This window comes from Leptonychotes weddellii, chromosome 15 (assembly GCF_054177405.1).
Source record: "Leptonychotes weddellii isolate Sample4059 chromosome 15, ASM5417740v2, whole genome shotgun sequence".
Lineage (NCBI taxonomy): Eukaryota > Metazoa > Chordata > Mammalia > Carnivora > Phocidae > Leptonychotes > Leptonychotes weddellii.
In genome coordinates this window covers 19,016,662-19,037,464 of record NC_138383.1, presented here as the reverse complement: position 1 = coordinate 19,037,464, position 20,803 = coordinate 19,016,662, and the positions used below count along the sequence as shown (strand labels likewise).

Below are 20,803 nucleotides of genomic sequence, written 5' to 3'. Positions count from 1 at the left end.
CTTTCCTCCCCTCTGCTCACCATCCCTCCTATCCTTGCTGGGCTGGCTGCTCTGCCCATCGGCAAAAGTCTAAGTCAAGTTCTTTGTTAAATGTTCCTGGAGGAAAGATGAGCTGTGGTAAATGCACCAGAGATATTACCTTCCATGGACTCGGTCCAGGGCCAGGCTGAGGGGGGCTGGGGTGGGAGGTTGGAATTGAAGTTTGGTAGTGGGAGGGGAGGCAGGGCTTCTCAACAGTGATTCAAGGCCTTTGGGAGGGTCTCTTCACAGGCCCTCCAGGGCAGCTCCTGCCACTGGGTCACAGAACTCGGCCTGAACAGAAGAAGCAGCTCCCCTTCCTAAGGCCCCTTAGGAAAGTAGATTTCCTGAGGCCCCTCCTATACCACTTGGCAAGGCTTGGACTGCCAGCTGGCAGAAGCTAGTCGTAGAACCCCCAGGCCCAGGGTGGGATGAAGCCATTGTCTATTTCTTTAGGGCTGAGCTGGTAGCTCAGGGCTCATCTAGGTTCAGAGACTCTTCTCGACTCCACCCATGTTTCTGTTGCCTCTCCTTGCCCCTGAGGGAGCCCGAGTGAGACCTTGGGATCTGTCAGGGGGGCCACACAGACTCATCTTCAGCCCTGGGACAAGGGCGAGACCTCAATTCTCTGTCCTCCTGGCAGAATGGCAGGCAAGGAGTCACGAGCAAGAAAGCCGCATGTGTGGGCCATGTGGGGGACACAGAATGGCCGAAGAGATGGCTTATGAAGGGAAGCCAATGCAGACTGTGCTGCTGTGGCCAGGGGTGTAGGAGGGAGTGTTCTCTATGACATAGCCATCACCTGCCAACTCAGGGCCCCTCTCTGTTCCGGTCTCCACCTCTGAGCGGGCAGCCCCGAATGCCTTAGAACCAACTGTTATGCCAAGACAGACACTTTATTTTCCATGAGAACTACACAGGCTCCCATGGGTAAAAGGGGGGGGCTCTCTGCCAGTCTCCTGAATATGACCTTCAGAACTTGTCTAGTGTTCTCTACTCTCCAGGGATGGGGCAGTGCCTGAGCACAGGCTGGGCGGGCTGCTCTCAGCCGGTCCCGCCAGCCCAGGGCAGCCTCAGTCCGGTTTGGTTTCCTGGGTTGAAATCACAATCCGTCAGGCCCAGCTTTGGCCAAAGATAATGATAACGATGGGGTGGCAGGGCCCACAGCTGGGAGGGGGCAGGCATTTGCTCCTTGTAGAACAAAAGTGGGCTTCTTCTCTGAACCTCCTCTTCCACCCTCACGGTGTGGTTTTCTTAGGACCCCAGGCCTGTTAGACAAAGGATTCCAGCTTCTTGGGAGTCTTGACGGAGGTGGGGGTGGGGGAAAGACTGCCCAGCTTCTCCAAACCTCCTGAGTTGGCGGCCTGTCTGCATTCATGACTCTCTGCTGCCCCCGTGTGGCTGTAAGACCATAGATACCCTACTGCTGGGCCTGTCGGGGTGTCTATGTGTGTGTTTTGGGAAGCAGGGGGCACTCAGCAGGACGGGAGCTGAGGCAGAACCAGAGAAAGCTGGCCCTGGCATCTGCTCTGGAGAGCAGAGGGTCTCCCTGCCCCCACCTCCCTCCCGTGGGTTACATAAGTAACATTAGGGCAGTTGTGACACCAGCTGGAGGACACTTGCTTACCAAAAAATTGAGAGAAAAGATGGGGCTGATACTCATTTGCAGTGGTGGGAACTAGACATCAAGGATGTGAGGGCAGCTGGGTGGTCTCTGACCATGAGGACAAGATCCCCCTTGCTAAGCCGCCCTGACAACTGTGGCCACATTGGCCTAAAGAATCCAGGGCAGGCAGATCCTGCTTTGTCCTGGGAACAGCTGCCCAAGAAGCCATTACGGAAGTGGGGAAAGGAACAGATATGGAGGGAAATAGAGTCCGTCCATCCCTCCTTTGGTCGATCCTTGCATATCACCTCTCCCAGGTCAGCATTGGGGCCCATGGGTCCCAACCCAGCACCTTCTGTTTGCCACGACAGAGGGTCGCAGGTCTCTAACTCAGGCTTCTGCATTGGCAGTGTCCAAGTTGATGGAGTCAGGGGTCCTCAGATGTGGGCGTGCTTCAGAATCACAGGGAGCTTGTTGAGATGCCATCAAAGTCTGAGAAGCACAGCTGGTCCTGTCTATTGGCCTCTTTTTATGGTTGAGGAAACTGAGACCCAGTTGGGTCTGGATGAAGGTCACTGCTGACGGTCATTAGGTTTCCAGGGTTTCAACTTGGTACCGTTCTCCCCAGTCCAATAGATTGGCTCATTAGTGTGGCCACAAGCCCCTGCTCAGGGGTTCTAGCCCCCTTCGGGTGTCCAGGAAGGTGCACGGGAAGCTCCCTCCCTCTACATCCTTTCTGTGTCCTGCAGCAGGGCACCCACCAGGCCGATGACCTGGGAGGCTGGCTGGACTGTGTCATACTCTGCAAACAGGTGGCACACATTCTCCTGTGACTCTGTCTGGCTCTTGGCCACAAACCCGAAGATCCTGGTGGGAGAACATAGCCTGGGTGAGGTGGTGGGGCCCAGAGAGGCTGGGAGGGGTGATCTCAGCTGGTACGGTGCTCTGCCCTGCCCCTTCCCCAGCTCTCTGAGGGTAGGATGGGCCTCCTCTGTCAGACTGGGAGACCCCCGAGTTCAAGATCTAGGTAACCCTCCTTTTGAATGGCGGCTCCATGAGGACAGGACCTGCATATTCCTCATCAGAGTGGAAGCTTCCTGAGGGCAAGGATGTGTCTTGACCATCAGACTGGGGCATCCCCATCGATTAAGGCTGCCTGAGGTTAGAGCCTGTGCCTCCTACATAAGACCGAGGGCTCCCAGGCTCATGTCTCCCCCTTCAGACTGGAGGCTCTCTGAGGACCCGGGCCTGTGCCACCCCCATCAAAACCATGGGTTCTCTTAAGGTCAGGACAGGGCCTCCTTCCTTTCCTGAGTTCTTCCTCTTGTTGGGTCCCAGGTTCTGGCCCAGGGAGACCTTTTACGGTGACTGACAGGACACAGGGAAGCCTTACCAGGAGGGCTTGCAGTACTTTTGCCACCTGTGGGAAAGGAAGAGGGACAGGAATGAGTATTGAGGCTTCTCTGCATTCCACAGGACTCTGGCTGAGCAGCTGGGGACAATGGCCAGCTGTGACCACACCCCACTGGGTCCCACCCTCCCCTCATCCTGTTGCTCCCAGCCCCTCGAGGTTCACAGGCTTTGTCTGTGACCCCAGTCCCAGAGTCAGCAAGAAACCTCAGTGGGCAGCTAGGCCCTGGATGGCTTTGTGAGTTTGGCCCAGACTTGAACTTACTTCCGTTGCTCGGGGTCCATGCCACAGAAGCGGAGGGTGGTGAGGGGGTAATGGCGCCGGAAAAACACCCTGGAAGAGAAGGACTGCTGGTGAGAGCCTGTCCCAGTGCCATGTCCTACCTCCATCATCTCTAGCTCTCCCAAAGTTCAGATGCCCTGCTCTCCAAGAAGCTTCCCAGTTAGACCCCTTACAGCCTGCTGTGACCTTTCCCACTGCTGGGCCTTGGGGCACATGTTTGCACTTCTCTCTTTTCTTTTCTTTCCCCTTTTTTTTTTTTTTTAGATTTTATTTATTCATTTGAAAGAGAGAGAGAGAGAAAGAGCGCTCGAGCGGAGGGGCAGAGGGAGAGGGAGAAGCAGACTCCCTGCAGAGCAGAGAGCCTGATGCGGGGCTCGATCCCAGGACCCCGGGATCATGACCTGAGCCGAAGGCAGACACGTCACCGACTGAGCCACCCAGGCGCCCCAGGCTTCTCTCTTTTCATGGAATGAATCTGCCTTGTGTCCTATATATTCAGGTTTTCTACCCTCTCTCCTCCGCCCCCTGCCCACTGTGTCATTTAACTGCTTGAGGAAAGGAATGATGTCTTGCTCATCTCTTGTTCCTCCAGCCCAGGGCCAGGATCCTGCCAGACTGTGAAGCCCTGAGCCCGGGGAAGGAGTGATTTCAGCCACTGTGTTGAAGTGGGCAGCCAAAGTCTGGCCTTCTGCAGTTGTTCCATCAGTGGATGAACCAGACTGAACCAGTGTCCTGGAAGGGGGACTTAGGGACGAGGTTCATCAGTAGATGAACCAGATTGAACCAGTGCCACTGAAAGGGGGACTTTGGGATGGGGTCATTGGCGTGAGGACCAGAGAAGGCAGAGAACTTGCCTGGAGTCACTCAGCAAGTCACTGACCACATTGGGTCCAGAATCCTGAATCCTACCTTCATCACTGATCCACGGCCATCTCAGCCATCCCCTCCAGATCCCCCTGCCCCGCCCAGCAGCCCCAAGGCAAGGGAAGCCCCTTACTTCCTCTGGACATCGGTCAGGGTGATGCCTTGCTCAGTGACTTTGAAGTGGACCACGGTGGGTGTGGGGAGGACGTCCCTCTCAAAGGTGGTTGAGATGGCCTTCCGCACGGCCAGGGCTCCACTCAGGGTCTCTACACTCACAGAGGTCAGATACAGGGCATGGCAGCCTGGGGGATGTAAATGCTGTGCTTAGGCCTTGCCAGGATCCACCATGCAGGGGCAGGTAGGGTCCCCCAGGCCCTGGTCCTCCTTCTGCCCAGAGCTGGCGTCGGGGCTCTTCCTTCTTCAGGAATCCAGTGGGGCTCCTCTGAGCCACCAGGCAGGCAGGCAGGACTGTGTAGGTGACTGCAATTCAAGGCCAACCCCAGAGGATGTTGGGAGCATCTGTGGCTTTGCATTGCTCTGGCCTTTGGCCCTCTAGGGTGGAGTAAAGCTGTTGCCCTATGTGTAGGGATGTCCAGGCAAACCTTCCTTCTGTCCAGAAGCATGGTTGGCACTGTCTCTACCTCCACCCACCCCAGGGCCCTGGTTCATAGACAAGAGAAGGTGGAGAAGACAAGAATGGGGGGAGGGCACTCGGACAAGTGCTGATCTGTGCCTGGCCTTTGGACCTGACACTCCACAGAGGATCCCAGACCCAGAGATCACTTCTAGGGCAGGTCCCTCAGAACCAGAGAGGCCCCAGCATGTCCACATGTGCCCATGAGTGTGCAGGATGGGGTGTAAGCCACACCAACCTCCCTCTCTCCTGCCACCCCCACGGGCTCCCCCCACCCAGGCTTGCAGCCTCTCACCTCCAGGTTTATAGGGATGGGGAGGACCGTGGGGCACCTTGTTAAGGACGAAGAAACAAAGCTGTAGTGGGAACATGTGTGGACCTGCATGTACAAGTGTGTGCGTGGGGTTGGGAGGGGCCCTATGGGGGCTCAGGCAAGCCTGGAGCCTCCCCCATGCCACTTACCTGCAGATTTCTTCAGGTGGGAGGCCCGGCTGTCTGTAGTGGGGTCTGAGGAGTCTCCAGCTCCCAATTCTGAGCCAAAGCAAAGTAACAGTCCCCAGAGGGGGTGGGGGTGGAGTGAACGGACTCTTCTCGTAGGAACATTAATCCCCTTGAACATCTCCCACCTCCGCCCCCACCTTCAGGAAGCAAGCCGTTGAGAAACCTGGTGTGATTACCATAATTAGACAAACGGGGCCACTTGGGGCTCCCCAGATGCCTGACTTGCAAGCCTTTTGGTCCCTCTTTCGCCTCCTCACTCCTCCAGCCCCTGGACTGCTGCAGTCACCTGGTCCTCAGAAGCCTCTCACCTCCTCCCTTCTTTCACACCCCATCCCAAACCCAGGCCTTTCTTTGCAGAATGTAGGGAGGCTTTCCCCATCACCACACCAGGGGCTCCCCCTGCCCTGACTCCACTCCCAGAACCCCTCTTCTGCTCCTCCTGCACACCCGGGGGATCATCTACTCCAGCTGCTGATGCGGCTGGGCTGTGGGCTCTGGATGGGACTTCCTGATCTCAGTTTGAGGTCTGATCTGTGTGCCTTTGGGCGAGCTACTTAGCTCCTCGAGCCCTCCTTTTCTCATCTGTTAAATGGGGATAACACCTATTTGACACAGCTGTGTTGAGGGATGTGTGAATGAGGGAGTGCCCAGTAAAGGTTGGACCCGGAAGAAAAAAACAACCCTCTCCAAACCGGCCGACTTATGTTCCTTTCATCCTCTCAAAGAAGGCTCCTATTTATCAAACACATACTCTGTGATGAGAGCCTTGCCTGGACCGGCTCATTTAACCCCCAACCAATCCTTTAAGTAAGTATGATGATGGCTGTCCCCATTTCATAGAGGAAGAAACAGAGGCTCAGAGGGGTCGACATTCTCAAATTCTCAAGCCAGGAAGTGAAGATGCTGATGGATGCTAGGTGAAGCACTTTTAACTGTGACACTAATCCATAAATAAGGTGGGATGTGACCACTAGGAGCCTTTTTAGTTCCCCGGGGTTGCCTCTTTGGGGCCCAGACCCACCTTTCTGTGGGATGGTGAGTTTGCAGGGCAGGGCCAGGGCCATGATGGAATGCTGGCACACAAAGGCAGAGAGGCTCCCTGCAAGGAAACAGGCAGCCCTGCGTGAGAAGGCTTTCCCCAGACCAGTCTCCCAGCCCAGAAGGGTGGGGCCCACCCAGGGGCCTGCAGGCTGGAGAGGCTCACCAAAGTAGGGCTCCTCGTCTGCTCCTTTGAGATGCACCCCTTTGGCGGAAGACTCGATGAGGAAGTGGCGGATGAGGTCACTGTTGTCCTCACCTGGACAAAGATAGAAGAAAGAGCGCATGTGGATGGGGGTTCCAGAGCCCAGTGTTAGCTGAACACTGACCAACTCGTTCCCTGACCCGCCTCCTCCCGGTCCATCCAGAGGTTAACTGGTTTGTTCCCCTGCCTAGGGGTGGGTGGGACTGCTAGGGGGAACCCTATCTTCAAGGCCTCCCACAAAGGAGGTGCCAATATGTTTGCTCAAAGGTTTCTGCGTCCAGTAATTCTCCTCTCAGGAGAACTTTCTCTTGGTCTCAAGAGCTACTGGGGATGGTCCCAGTGACTACTGAGATCAAATCTTAATCCTTCAGCCTGATTTCTCTCTTCTTCTACCCACTCCTTCCCAGGTGCTGTGATTCTTCACCAGATGGTCCCTGCTGGAGCTAGGCTGGCCCTGGAGGGTAAACAGTGCCCCTCTGCCTCTTCTCCACCCGCCCATGGTTTCCTCCTCTCTGTGCTCGTTGGCAAGGTGTTCTTGATAACCAATACTGCCCCAGAGGTCACTTTCTTATTTAACCAGAGCAGCATGGTGTAGAGAGCATGAAGTTGGGGTTTTCATCTTTGCTCTCAGGGGGTGGTGTCATTAACTAACTCTTGGAACCTATTTACCTGATCCTTTTGTTACATGAGAGCTATACTCCTGGGGTTTGGGGAGGGGCTGTAACTTAGGTACTTTGTACTATAATGATCTGTTTTTATCTATCTCCCTAGCGAGGTATCCCAGTGCAGGGTGCATGCCCCAGAGATGTGTGTTGTGTGTGTGAGACCACGGGAAAGCATGTGCTAAGCTATCACACGTGTGATAAACTAGCACATATGTGATAAGCTATCACGCACATGTAATAAGCCAGTGCATTCACTCAATAAGCTATCACACGTGATAAACTGTCACATACACGTGATAAGCTAGGGCACACACGTTATTACTACATTAGGTTCCTTCACAATAAAGCTGGTCTGGACAGCGAAGGTGGGGGGTGGGCAGAGGAGAGCATCCTGGAGAGGGGCTGGGAGCTTCCTCCTCTTCCCCCCATGAGAGCAGAGCAGGGAATCTGGGGACTCCCAGAGGCAAAGGAAGCTCAGGCTTGCCGTGGAAGGAGCTCCTTACAGAGTGTCTGGTGCAGGAAGGCAGCTGGGAGAGGGCTGACCCTCCTCCCAGGAGTACTTACGGGCCTGCTGCAAGGTAGCAGTGGAGAGCTGGGACTAGAACCTACCACAGCCTGTTGCCTCTGTGAGGCCTTGAATGAAGAGACAGATATGCATACCTGATCGGTTCGGGGCAGGTGCAGGGGCCTCCTGCACCTTCAAGGCAAGGCCAAAGGAGCCTCGGTAGGAAGAACTGCCCCTCACGACGAAAGCCCCTGGCTCCTCTTTCCTCAGCAGCTCGATTGCTGGAACAATCCTTGGGTCAGAGACAGTTACCTCCCCCCCACCTGGACACCCCTGTCCCCCAGCCCCATAGAATCTTCATAGAGCAGACATTACAGAATCACCTTGTGTTCCAAGGAAGTCCTTCCTATTGTCTAATCTCCACCCTTCCTGCTGCAGTCCCTATTTCCTCAGGACATGAGGTTTGCACGATATCCCCCTTCCCTGGACCTACCATTTGCCATTCCCTCCCCTACCATGACCCAGGGCCCCATCTGCCTGATGCAAGATGCAAGACCCAGACTTGACTCCTGGGTCACTCATCCCTTGAAACACAGCGCTTCCTTTTACCTTGTTCCCGGGTGATGTTTGGCTTAAACCAGTATTTAGATGTGTCCATCACAAACTTCATGGTGGGCTGCATGTCCCTGGTGGGACCTGGAAGACAGAGAGGGGGGACTCTTTAGGCTGGACCAAGGGGAGCTGAGAGACCCTTCCCCCACCTCTGCGCAGTGGTCCCATTCAACCCACCCTACCCTACCCCAACCCCACTGTATCTCCAACTGCCTACAAGAGGCAAAATCCAACAGAAGAATTCAGGGCTTGGCGCATCTAGGACCTAGGAGTCTCCCCTCGTATCCTTGGTAATAAATCACAAACAGATAAAATCTCAGTTTAATGAGAAACAGTTTCTCAAATCTTGTGTTGTCTGGTGTGGCCTGAAAGAAGGGATAAATAAGGGATTCTGAGATGCATCATGTGTTTGGTTTTACCCTCTCTTCCCCCTTAAGAATGCTACAAGTGTCTTGGGGGGCATATTCAGTTTGGAAAAGAAAATGAAAGAAAAGTTTGAGGAAAGGAAGGCAGCAGATCTGGGCAGATGAGCCTGTGCAGAAGTCAGGAGACAGGATTCCTGACTCTGATTTGGGACAACTGTCTTGCTCCTGAAGCCCAGAGGGGACTAAGTGTACTAAACCGTCTCTGAGGGTTTTTGACATTCCAATAGCCTAGGCAATTAGCAAGGATTTTGTTTGGAGAAAGTTTGCAGACTTTGATAAGACCCCAGGGTATAATGAGTGATATCCTGGGGCACCACCAAACCAGGATGGGAATATCGCTGGACTAAGTAAATGTGCTCATTGAGATGACAAAATGGCCACTTCCCTGGGTCCCTAAGGCAGAGAACAGTGGTTTTCCATTTTGGTATCTTGAAAAGGTGTGTGCTGTGGCCAGCTGAGAGTAACTCATCATAAAAAAAGGTACTAAAATCTGCAAATGATTTATTCCGGGAAAACGATCAGAGCAGATTCAAAGGCACACCTATATGCCATTTTTCTCTTGCTTACATTGACCTGGCTTCCTGAATGGCAGTGTGGGCCAGAGTGAACATCATAACCCCCAGGAGTCCCCCTGATGCTTGTGGCTGAGTGGGGGGTGGGGAGCAGGGACAGTGTCCCTGGGGCTCTGCAGGGGCTCTTCTCTGGAGAGGTGCACCCTATGGGTGCTAAGCCTGAGCCTCTGTGTTTACTGCTTTGGGTTCTGGCTGGTTTTGTTCTTTTTGGACGCCTATAGTCACAGACTACGGGAAGGAGGGTGTTTGCTGCTTTGTGGTTTTTAGCTGTCTGAATTGGAATGCATTGTCTCCGTCGGCTCTCTGTGTGTTCGTCATCCACGAACGTCAGAGGTAGGACTGACTCTCCTTCTTCTCCCTTTCTTGCATTAGTCATCAAGCCTGCTGTTTTCATATCCCGAGGGTCTCCTGGCTCTGTCCTCTCTCCTCCGCCCTGCCCCGCCCTGGTGCAGTCCCCCGTTACAGCTTGTCTGGACCACTTCATGATGAAAATCAAAACAAAACTGCTCTCCCTGCCTGGGCCGGGCCCTGCAGGTCATCTGCCATGCAGCTGCCAGAGTTATCTATTGAACATGTACCTCTGACCCCATCACTTTCCTGTTTGAGACTCCCTGCTAGCCCCCGATGCTGCGGCCTAATGGGTAAAATCCACTCTTTAGCTTGGTGTTCAAGACCTTTCCCAATCTTGCCCCAGATTACTCAACTACTTCATCCCACACCCAACACTCCAGTCATTTCTTAAACATGCATGTGCTTCTACACCTTCATGACCGTGGACTTGCTGTTCCCTCTGCTGGGAATGCCCCACCTCCCCTGCTCTGGCTCCAGACATCTGATTCAGTTTTCCAGATCCAGCTCAGATGTCACTTCCTCCAAGGAGCTTTCCCAGTTTTTTAGACTAAAAGGATCACGCCTTCCTTTGTGGCCCCATAAGACTTAGGACATCTCTTGCCTTCTGTGGTTTTTCTATTCTGTAGTGATCCTTGGTTTTTGTCTCTTTCTAAACTGTGTCCATCTCTCTGTCCCTACTCTTTGGCAAAGTGCTCGGCACACAGTAGGTGTTCAGCGCATTGACCTGCTATTGCAAAAACCCACTGATGCTTTGTCTTTCCCCCCAAGCTGAACCTCACAACGGCTGAAGGACTGGTTTACAACATACCCTCTGAGGATGTGGTGAGAGGGGTCTGGCTGTGGCTCCTGGTGGCTGGACAAGACTTGCTGGAAGAAGGGGCCCCAGGTCGGACAAAGTCCTGGTGTCCTGGGATCTGCTGGGATGGGGGAGACCCTGGTTCTGGGCAGCCATTGATCAGCACGATGGGTATGTCCACCATGGAGTTGGTGATGGATGGTGGGCAGCTGTTGGCGTGCTCCTTGGCCAGTGGTGGGGAGTGAGTTGCTCTGGGCTGGCCCATGTTTGGGGTGGGGTTGCTGGGGACCTGGAAGTCACTGGCTCTTGTACCCGGAGACACTTGGCCAAGGCTGTGGAGGCTGGAGGAAGAGCTCGCTGGACTCTCCAAGGATCTAGAAGATGACTGATGGCTGGAGACGCTGGAGTGGAGGAGGGACTGGCTGCTGCAGGGAGGGCACCAGACAGGCAGGGAGTTAGGCTGTTAGTGGACATGCAGGAGTCAGAACCAGGCTCCAGAATCTACTGATCTTGGTGCCCGTAGCTCTGGTTAAATAGAGTATTGCATACTCCATCCCCCACAGCCCAAAGCAAAGTGCATGCCCACCTGATCCCCAAGCGATGCTGAAGGATACAGAAATGTCTCTGCACTGCAGTCTTTGGTCATTTAAAGTAGCTAATGAGCTGATCCCCTGCAGGTCATGTGGGCTTAGGCTGGACTGGATCCCCTCTGCCTTCCCAGCCGGGCAGGTCTGACTGAGCTATCACACAAGTACCCAACATTCCCAAGAGCCCTGCACGCAGGCTGGACCATGTCCACGGTGGATGCAGAGGGAACTCCCCAGCTGGAGGAAGAGGGGGAGGCCAGCTCTGCATCCAGCCAGACTTCTCTCTGAGTTCAGAGGCCCATGCCAATGGCCATGGCCATGGAATCCCGGCCTCCTTGCCAAGGACTGCCTTGGCACATCGGCTCTGGAGTCGGTGTGGGGGACAGAGGTCCTGAGGTTTGGTCCTCTTGGACAGGATGGGTGTGTGCGTGCAGCTTTATTGTGAGGCCAGCAAACTGGGCTGGGGGGCAGGGGGACAGGCAGGTTCGCCTCCTTCCTGCTAGGTTTTGCTAGCAACAAAGAGGAAGGAGGCTTTTCTTTCCTAAATGGTTTATCCCAGGCCTCCAAATTTTATTTACATCCCTGTGTTTTAAAAAAAATCCCTTCCTTCAGATGGGTTGTATGAGTGCTAGAAAGGATACAGGTCAGCCTCATGAATGTAAACAGTTCTTTTCTCAAGAGGAAGGCATAAATCAAAATTTTTGTTATATTCTCAAAATTTTGAGTTATATTCTAAGTGCCTGAGGAAAGCTTGAGGTCCAAATGGCTGTGATGGCATAAAAGAGAATATTCACTCTTTTGTTTTTGGTGTACAACCTGATTTTGCTCCGATAGAACAGGGTGCCTGTCTATGATTTTTAGGGTGTGTGTGTGTGTGTGTGTTGCAGAGACAATATCAGAAGCTACAGTGGGAGTGACCTACCTTCCGAACACGTAGCTGACATCGGATGCTGGGCTGGCTGACAACACAGAGACCCTGCTGCCCTGCTGTGGGGCCAGGCCCCCCAGCCCCTTCTCCAAGCCTGGAGAAGCTGCCAGTGGGGAGCCCAAGCCATGGGGGCCCGAGGCCTTGTTCCCCATGCCGGGGATAGAGATGCTGGGAGAGGGTGGGGGATGAGAAGAGGGAGCCCCAGAGTGGGGAGGGGGGCGCTGGTGCCCCCTGCCCTGGCTCCCAGAGAAAATGAGGCTCTCGCTGCTGCTTCGAGTCTCTCGGGGGATGTCTCTGGAAAGGAGGAGGCCACCACTGCGTGGGGAACCAAAGGGCGGGGTGACAGATGGGCTGGAGCAGCACTGGGGGCCATCATGACACCTTGATCTGGTGGAGGTCACCTCGATGTACTTTATGTCTGGGGAGAGAGCAGAACACTGGTGAAACCGGGAACCTGGGCTTACAGAACAGGAATGCTGGAAGAGTCCTCAAGACCATCTGGTTTCCCCTCCTTTAGACAGATGAGGAAACCAAGGCTCAGAGAGAAGTTTGCTGGATTCGGATTAGCACCCGGCTCCCCCTTCTAGGCACAGCTCCAAAGTCACCCTCCTTGTGATTTCTTCCTTTGGTGGGGAGATGCCTTGGAATGAACACAGGCCTTGGAGTCCGAGAGACCTGGGTTTCAGATCTGGCTCTGCCACTTACTATCAGAGCACTTGGCCAAACGACTTCACCAACTCGAGCTTCAGGTTCCATACCTGTGAAATGGGGTGACTATACATCCAGTCTCTTGGTGCTAGAGTAAGGATGAAATGAGATGAACGTAGGCGGCATAACACTTCTCCTGGCACACGGTAAATACCTTAAAACTAGGAAATCCTCTCCTGCATGAATGTCCCCCTCCCCAGGTTGAAATGACTGCTTAAGGAGGGTGCCAGTCACATTTCTGATGCCTCCTTTGTCCAGGGCAGGTGAAGGCTGTTTCTACATCTGTGCCTACAATGAAGGCAGGGGTTCTCATGCTTGTTTGCACACTAGAATCATCCGATGAGGTTTTAAAAGTCCAAATGCCCAGGCTACACCCTGTGCCAAATAGATCAGAATCTCCGGTGTGGACCCAAACCTCAGGTTGTTTTAGTTTTCCAGCTGATTCCAATGGGCACCAAGCCACAGCACTGTGGCCCCTGGCCCAGCAGTGCCACGCCACCTGGGGGTGGGAGCTGGTCAGATGCGCAGAATCTCAGTTTCCATCCCAAGCCTGCTGAAGCAGAATCTACATTTTAGCAAGACTCCCTGGAATCTGAGTGCACTGTAGAGTTTGAGAACTCTGCTTTAGAGCAGGAGCTCCCAGAGGCCAGGGTTTGCTACATTATCAAGCTGTGGACCTCCCAGGACATGCTTTTAGCTGGTACGCCATTGTTGGTTATTAAACACGGCCGAGGGTGGTGACTCACTCCAGTGCTCTCTCTATTCCTCAGTGGGGGCACCCAGGACTCTTGTTTTGAGAACTTGCTCCTCCCTGGAGTGGGTACCTTGTGGTTTTCCCCACGGTGAGTATGGATACCCCTCCTCCTGACGTGGGGGAGGGGAACTGTCCTTGATGCTGTTCCAGCAAAGGTGGTGGAAGGTGGGGGCTACCTAGCTGCTCCCTCCTGGAGGCCTGTTGAATCCTGCCTCTGGCTTCCCAGGATGGAAACTGGGGCAAAGTCAGAGGGAAACTGCACCTTCAGCTCCTGTCTGCCAGCCTCCCACCACCTTGGGCTTTGGCACATGTACCAACTCCTGCCCACTCTGTGGAATCCCTGCCTGCCCCAGCCCGCTCCTGGGTAGGACCTCAGAGCCTGCTCGCGGTCACTGCCTCTGTCTGAACCTGCTTGGGCTGGGGTTGGGGTGGAGGATTACACCAGATGAAGGGGGGCTGGCAGGCTGACCTGAGCATGCTGTTCCAAGGGGTGTAGGAACAGGCCTGGCTTTGCCGTCAGATAAACCTGGGTGTGAGTCCTGGTTTTGCCACTTTCCTGCCAAGAGGCATCGGCTAACTTTCCTAACCACTGCGAGCCTCAGTTTCCTTATCTGCAAAGTGGGGATCTAAAACCAACCTCCTGAGGTTGTGGTAAGGATAAAAGACACTGATGAATGGTGCCTGGAGCCTAGCCCATGGTGAGCTTTGGAGAACTTCTCCTGCCTGCCTGCTTTTTGAGGCCAGTGTTGGCCAGATGGCTGACACTGTCCAGCTAAGGGGGGAGTCCCACTGCCGAGGGCAAGAGAAGACTATTTGGCACAACGTGTTGTGCGTTCTGAAAGAGTAGCGGTCTTGGAATGGGGTGCATTCTTCTGGAAGGTTGGCAAGCACCACTTCTATTTTTATAGGACTTTATCGTGTTTATACCCATAATCCTCTCAGCCCTTATGCCCAATGCCAGCAGGCACTGATTTTATGGAGAGGAAACTGAGGCTCAGAGAGATGTGGCAATGGAGCTGGCATTTACTGCAGAGTTTTTAATAAAGGCTGGTATTGACTGTGTGCCCACGCCGTTGCAAACATGTTACCTGTATTAACTCACGTAACCCTCACAACAACTCTACTGAAGTAGAAAACATTATGAATCCCAAATAAGAGATGAGAAATCAAGGCTCAGAAAGGTTAAGTGGGCTATCCAATGTTACACAGCCAGGGAGTGGAGGAATCCAACGCCTGCTCTTGTGCTCTGTTTGGAGGGCGTCTTCCAGGACGGGGGACTCCTCAGGACACTTTCCCAAGGCCTTGCCCTGTGAAAAGGTGCTTGGCTGCTTTGGGAGAGGGTCTCTCCACCTGGTGAAGCTCTGGGTTTCCTAATCACTGGGTCATCCAAACACTGACCAAAGAAAGGCCTTGCTCGGGGGACTGAGCAAGCAGAGGCAGGATGGGAAGGAAGCAAGGAGTCCTGGAGCTGTGAGTCACCTCTCGCTGCTGCCCTGAGGTGCATGCGCCTAGGGGAGGTGGAGGCCCCCCACACCCTCACCTGGGTGCAGCCACTGTTTACAGGCTCGTGGGGCAAGTCTGAGCAGTGCTGGGTGGATACAGGCGCCAGCACCAGGCTGGGCTGGTGGAAGGGGGCACGTGGGCGGGGGGGGGGGGCAGAGAGACAGTTATTAAGCACCCTTCTCTTGGGATTGGCAAACAGCCTTGCCTGGCAGAAATTGCTGGAAAATGAAATGTGGGTGCCTGTTCCAAAGATGGGGAGGGGAGGAGTGGCAGAGATGGATATGGTGTTTGCTTGGAATAACCATGCTCCCTGTGGGATGGGAGCCCCCCAGGGTAAGCAAGAGGCAGGGGCAGGGAAGCTGGGGGAGGTTTGTGAGCGCTGCAGGAGGAGAGCCCCAGAAGAGGAGCCTGCAGGCTGCCTCCATACAGATTTGTTCTTCGAAGCTCTGGAGGGCAGGAAACTAGCTCCAAAGAAGAGAGAGAAAGGCAAGAACACAGACTTTGGAGGCCAGAAGCCCAGGCTTTGAGGCCTGACCTACAACCCACTGGCTGTGTGACCCTGGGTCATTACTTCTTCTCCCTGAGCCTCACTTTCTCATCTGTAAAATGAGGCTACCACTGTTTCCTTCACAGGGTAGATGCTGAGATCACGCACTACAAAATCTATCTATATTTATTTAGGGGAGGGAGAAACATAGGATCACTGATGCTTAATTTTTAATTTTACCAAGTGAGGACAAAGAGAAAACAGTGAACATCTGCTAGCACCACAATTATAGAACATCTTCCCTTTGACACCCCAAGAGAAGGAAGGATGAGAGGCAAAGGGAGGGCATCCCACACATTTGGATACATTTGGCCCAGTGAAAACTCACCACGGTGCCCAGAACTAGTTAGGTTTCCACAGGCTGGCAAGGGCTTTGTTGCCGGTAGTGGTGGTCTGAGGGGAGGGTTTTGGCAGGTTGAGATGCACGGGACAGGTGCCACCCATCACAGTGACACACTGTTAGCGATCACAACGATCGCAGGGAAGAACTTTCTAACAGGGAGCTGACTATGCCGGCTGTCTCAGGAGGTAGTGAATTCCCAGGCATCACTGACATTCAGGCAGAGGTTAGAGAAGAGGATTTTCTTATTCCATCAGAAGATGCTAGGGCAGAACTAGGGGGCTTCATCAGAACTCTCTGACCACTGTTGGCTGCCCGCTCATCCCCCGAACCCCTCTGCTACCCAGGGTCAGGTGGACACATCCCCATGATGGCAGGTTGTGTCCAGGGCATCTGAGAACACAGACTACTGACCACTGGCCCCTTGGAGGAAGGGGATGTTGTCAACATCCCTACCCCATACATGTGGACGCTCCACAGAGGCTGGTCTTGCCCCAGCGGGCCTTGAGTGTGTGGAACCCCTGCCTTGGGGCATGAACATTAAAGCCCTGGGCTTGCTCCTGCCAATGGTAATTAGACCCAAGCCACCTTCCCTGCAGAGACATGCCTGTGACCAGCCTCAAGAAGCAGGAAGATCTTGGCGGATAGAGGTGGTTCTTTTAACAGCCCTGGAAGGCAATGCTCAATGGGAGGGGCAGAAGGCAGGCTGGAGACTGGGAACTGGGGCGCCGAAGGACCTGGGTGCTGGGCTCACCTCCACCCCAGACCCTGAGCCTATCCTGGGGCGGGTCCTAAATGCAACCCTAGTGTTTAATTAAACCAGCTGCCATTTATAATGACTAACAGCATGTCAGGATTTCTGATAAACACCCAAGTGTTATTTCTTTTAAACCCTGCAACCCCCTTTGAGGTAAGAACTCCTCTCTATATTACAGATGAAGAATATGAGACAAAGGAGTGAAGTCACTAGCTTGTGGAAGGTTTGCCCACCTCCAGTGATTAGGCTAGACTGGCTCCTTACTGGAGTCCCTCAGCCTCCGTTTTTTTCATCTGTAAAATGGTGATAAAATATTTCATGGGGATAGATTGGGAGGATTAAATGTTCTCCTGTAAGATGTTCAGCACAGAGCCTGGATATAATAAGTGCTCAATAAGTAGAAATTCTCATGGACACTATCTCTAATCCTAATTGTATCCCTTAACCCATGCTGACCCTTTAAACCCCTGGAGACCTCAGTCTTCCAGCCTGTCTGATGGGGTCTTGCTCCTTGACCCTCATCCTCAGAGTACACTTGAAACCCTTTGTTCAGGAAACTGACACCAGATGTAGCGATTTCTAGATTCCCTTGGATGTAGTGGTATATTGAAGTTGGCTTGTACCAGCTCGTAAGAGCTGATTGTTAAATTTTTAGGATTTTGTCCAGCTGATTTCTAAACTCAGACATTATTAAAAATTAAATTACATAAACCTACAATGAAATAACTTACAATAAAAACAAAAGTAATAAATACAATTCATCATATCCCAATTATTTAATTAGATTTTGCTATTATCTAGATTCTTTTTTTTTTTTTTAAGTTTTATTTATTTAGGGGCGCCTGGCTGGCTCAGTTGGTTGAGCATCCAAGTCCTGGTTTCCTCTCAGGTCATGATCTCAGGGTCGTGAGATTGAGCCACTGCTCAGCATGGAGTCGCTTGAGATTCTCTCCCTCTGTCCCTCCCCCTGCTTGTACGCTCGCATGTGCACACCCTCTCTCAAATAAATAAATAAAATTTTAAAAAAGTTTTATTTATTTATTATTTTTAAGATTTTATTTATTTATTTGACAGAGAGAGACACAGCGAGAGAGGGAACACAAGCAGGGGGAGTGGGAGAGGGAGAGGCAGGCTCCCCTTCAAGCAGGGAGCCCGACGCGGCACTCGATCCCAGGACCCTGGGATCACGACCTGAGCCGAAGGCAGACGCTTAAAGACTGAGCCACCCAGGCGCCCCGAGTTTCATTTATTTAAATAATCTCTGCACCCAGCATGGGGCTCGAACTCATGGTCCTGAGGTCATGAGTCGCATTCTCTTCCAACTGAGCCAGCCAGGTGCCCCACTATTATCTATACTCTTGAAGTTATTTATATCTATTGTATTGGTATGGTAGAAATACTATATATACCGTAATGGCCATCTACAGGTTATCTCTTTCCAGTACTACATTCAGTGACATCATTTTGGTAGCTTGAGATTGGCCATGCTGGGAGAATCTATACCGTGAAATTGGCAGATGTTTGCAAACAGGGCTCTCTGCCACCCCATCATGGAGCTTACCAGCACATTGCTGCTTACACACAGCAGGGTCCCGCCCCAAATAGACTGAATTCTGTGTCTTTCCAACCCCGGTACTTCCAGCTTGGGCCTCCCCAGAGAGATACTCCCCTAAATAGGGACAGGGGCCCAGATAGCAATCCTATAAAAGTTTCAGGGGACCCAGGTTAGGACCTAAAGAGATATACTATAGAACAGTGAGGTTCAGGGACTCCACATTTCTCGGGCTCTTAGTTACATGCATGGCATTGTATGAAATTCTTATATATATATATAATATATATATACATATATATATATAAGCTTATTTAAAGTCTCTGAAAAATCACATAAAACAGGTATCCATCACTTTTCCAAACTCAGGAACAAAATAGAATTGGATAGTGAGGGAAACTTGTATATATCTCTTTGATATAGGAAAGAAAACAGAGAGATTAAGTAACTTGTTTAGGGCTGCACAGCACCTCCCAACAGGACATTTTCTCCTGCTCCTCTGATTTGATAGAAAAGTTCTTCTTCCTCATGAGGTCTGGTCCCCAAGCACCCCCCTTGGCACCGTGCCCCAGGTCCTTACCCAAGGCTTCAGGCTCATCTTTCTTTTTCCTTGAGGTGGTGCTCTGGGTGGGCTCAGCCCAGGGGCTACCAGTTCCTGCGGGGAGCAGCTGGAAGGTGGGATCTAGTTCCAGAATCATCTGGTTGAGGCTCTCCAGTGAGAAGTCAATGTAGGAGTCGAGCTCCTCCAGGGTCCCTGAGGTCTGCTCCCCAGGGGACTGCAGGAGGCAGCTGGCTTTGGCTCTAGCCTGTGGACCCTGCTGGAGCCTGCTGGGGGGCCCCTTGAAGGGTGTGGGGGCCATCAGGGCCTGGGCTCCCCAACCTTCTGTGGTATAGTAGGGACACTGCAGTGGCAGGCCGGGGCTGGGTGCTGGGTGCAGGGCCCTCCTGGGTTCTTCGCAGGGAGACAAGCCGACTGCATGGCCTCCTGCCAGCAGGGGGCTGGACATCACTTGCGACATGGTGGGGGCAGTGACCGTCTGTTTACCTCTAGCTTCAAACCAGCCTCACTTACACCCCAGAGATGTCACTTGCCAACCAGGAGCTCCCAGGACCTGAAAGAGACCAGGGTTGGGAACTGAGCAACTTTGGTAGTTGAAGCCCCTCCCACTCCTCCCCCCAACCCGCCCCCCGCAAGGAAAGGCATATTTATTCATTCATTAAAAGCATGGATACTGGAGCCAGACTGCCTGGGTTTGCATCCTGGCTCTACCACTTTCTAGCTGTACAATGTTGGACAAGTTAATGAACTTCTCTGTGTCTCAGTTTTCCTTAACTATAAAATGTGTGAAGAGTTGTAACATGCTTAGAACGGTGCATGGCACATAATAAGCATTATGCAAGTGATTGTCAAATAAAATTGCTTCAATAGAGGTCATTGAATATCTGCTATATCACAGCCTTCTTTATTAAATAAATACCAGCTAATATTTATTGAATAATTACTATGCACATATATTACACATAAAGTCTTTTAAACTCCTCCTAACAACCCTATGAGGTAGATACTATTATTTTCCATTTTATGATGTGTGAATGGAGAGACAGAGAGGCCAGTAACTTGCCCAAGTGTCATACTGTGTCATCCAAGTGTCAGAGCAGGACTCGACCTCAGGCTGCCTGATGTCAGCTGCTACTGCGTGTGGGCCAGTTAGTGAAACAGACAAGTAAGCAGGTGAGCAATTAAAAACAGTGTTACCAAGGGAGGCAAAACAGAGGAGACTCTGTAGGCACTGGTGCAGAGGTCAGGGAGGACTTCCTAGAGGAAGGGACTTGGATTCCTAACTGCCTATACCACGTGGAGTTCCAATGCAGAGGGATATCTGAGGTCCAGAGAGGGCGTACGATTTGCCTGAGGTTGCACAGTAAGTTAATGAGAAAAGCCAGGCTCCCTTGTTCCCCATGGCTCCTGTAGGCTCTGTTGCCAGACCTCTCCTTGGCTGGGGCCTGGAGGGGTCGGTGTGTCCCAGGCACGGGAAGCGTGTCTTTAAATGGCAGTGGAAGGGACTAGGCCTCCGAGCAATTTCCTGGGGGCAGCTGAGGACACAGAGCTGTGGCTCTTTCCTCACATGCTCCACGTGGCCCGGGTTTCTTGGGGCAGGATCTCAGTGCATCCTGCAGGGTTTTTGGCTGGGCGCCACAGAGGAGGCTGGGGTTACTGACCTTGCAGAGCACACTGGGGGCCTGGGTCATCACTCAGACTAGAACCTAGGATGCCTGCTTACTGATTGGAAACTGCTATTGTGCTACCGTTTCCTCTGTGGGCCTCAGTTGTCCCATCTGTATGATGGGGATATAATAATAACAGAACTTAAAGTTTACTCATTTCATTTTCTCAGTGGTTCTGTGAGGAGGGTACTCTTACTGTGGGGCTGGAGAGGTTCAGTGATTTGCCTAAGGTCACAGAACCTGCAGAATCCACAGGTGGAATGGGGATTTGAACCCAGCGGCTTTGAACCTGGGTGGTCTTGGCTCCACACTCCCAAACTCTTTTTTTTTTTTTTATGATTTTTTTTTTATTCTTATGTTAATCCCCATACATTACATCATTAGTTCTAGATGAAGTGTTCCATGATTCATTGTTC

At 52.6% G+C, this 20,803-nt stretch overlaps 1 protein-coding gene across 1 annotated transcript; it reads right to left on the bottom strand.

Annotated features, from left to right (window-relative positions):
- Positions 1-895: 895 nt before the first annotated feature.
- Positions 896-19,303, bottom strand: TNS4 (tensin 4). Its single transcript, XM_006746176.3, has 12 exons — positions 18,742-19,303; positions 11,995-12,418; positions 10,498-10,910; positions 8,339-8,425; positions 7,885-8,010; positions 6,521-6,613; positions 6,338-6,415; positions 5,278-5,346; positions 4,315-4,483; positions 3,300-3,368; positions 3,018-3,044; positions 896-2,491 (listed from the first exon to the last, which is right to left on the bottom strand). Exons 1-12 carry the CDS (start codon positions 19,178-19,180, stop codon positions 2,350-2,352), a joined length of 2,136 nt encoding a protein of 711 aa, XP_006746239.1. The 5' UTR covers positions 19,181-19,303; the 3' UTR covers positions 896-2,349.
- Between the last annotated feature and the right edge of the window lie 1,500 nt (positions 19,304-20,803).

What these genes read in the sequence shown, in the direction of transcription:
- TNS4 (XM_006746176.3), bottom strand. Translation starts at nt 19,180, where the DNA reads ATGTCGCAAGTGATGTCCAGCCCCCTGCTGGCAGGAGGCCATGCAGTC. An exon ending in AGATGAGCCTGAAGCCTTGG is followed by an intron (nt 12,419 to 18,741) that starts GTAAGGACCTGG and finishes CTCTCTCCCCAG; the next exon opens with ACATAAAGTACATCGAGGTG. An exon ending in ACTCACCATCCCACAGAAAG is followed by an intron (nt 5,347 to 6,337) that starts GTGGGTCTGGGC and finishes GCTTTGGCTCAG; the next exon opens with AATTGGGAGCTGGAGACTCC.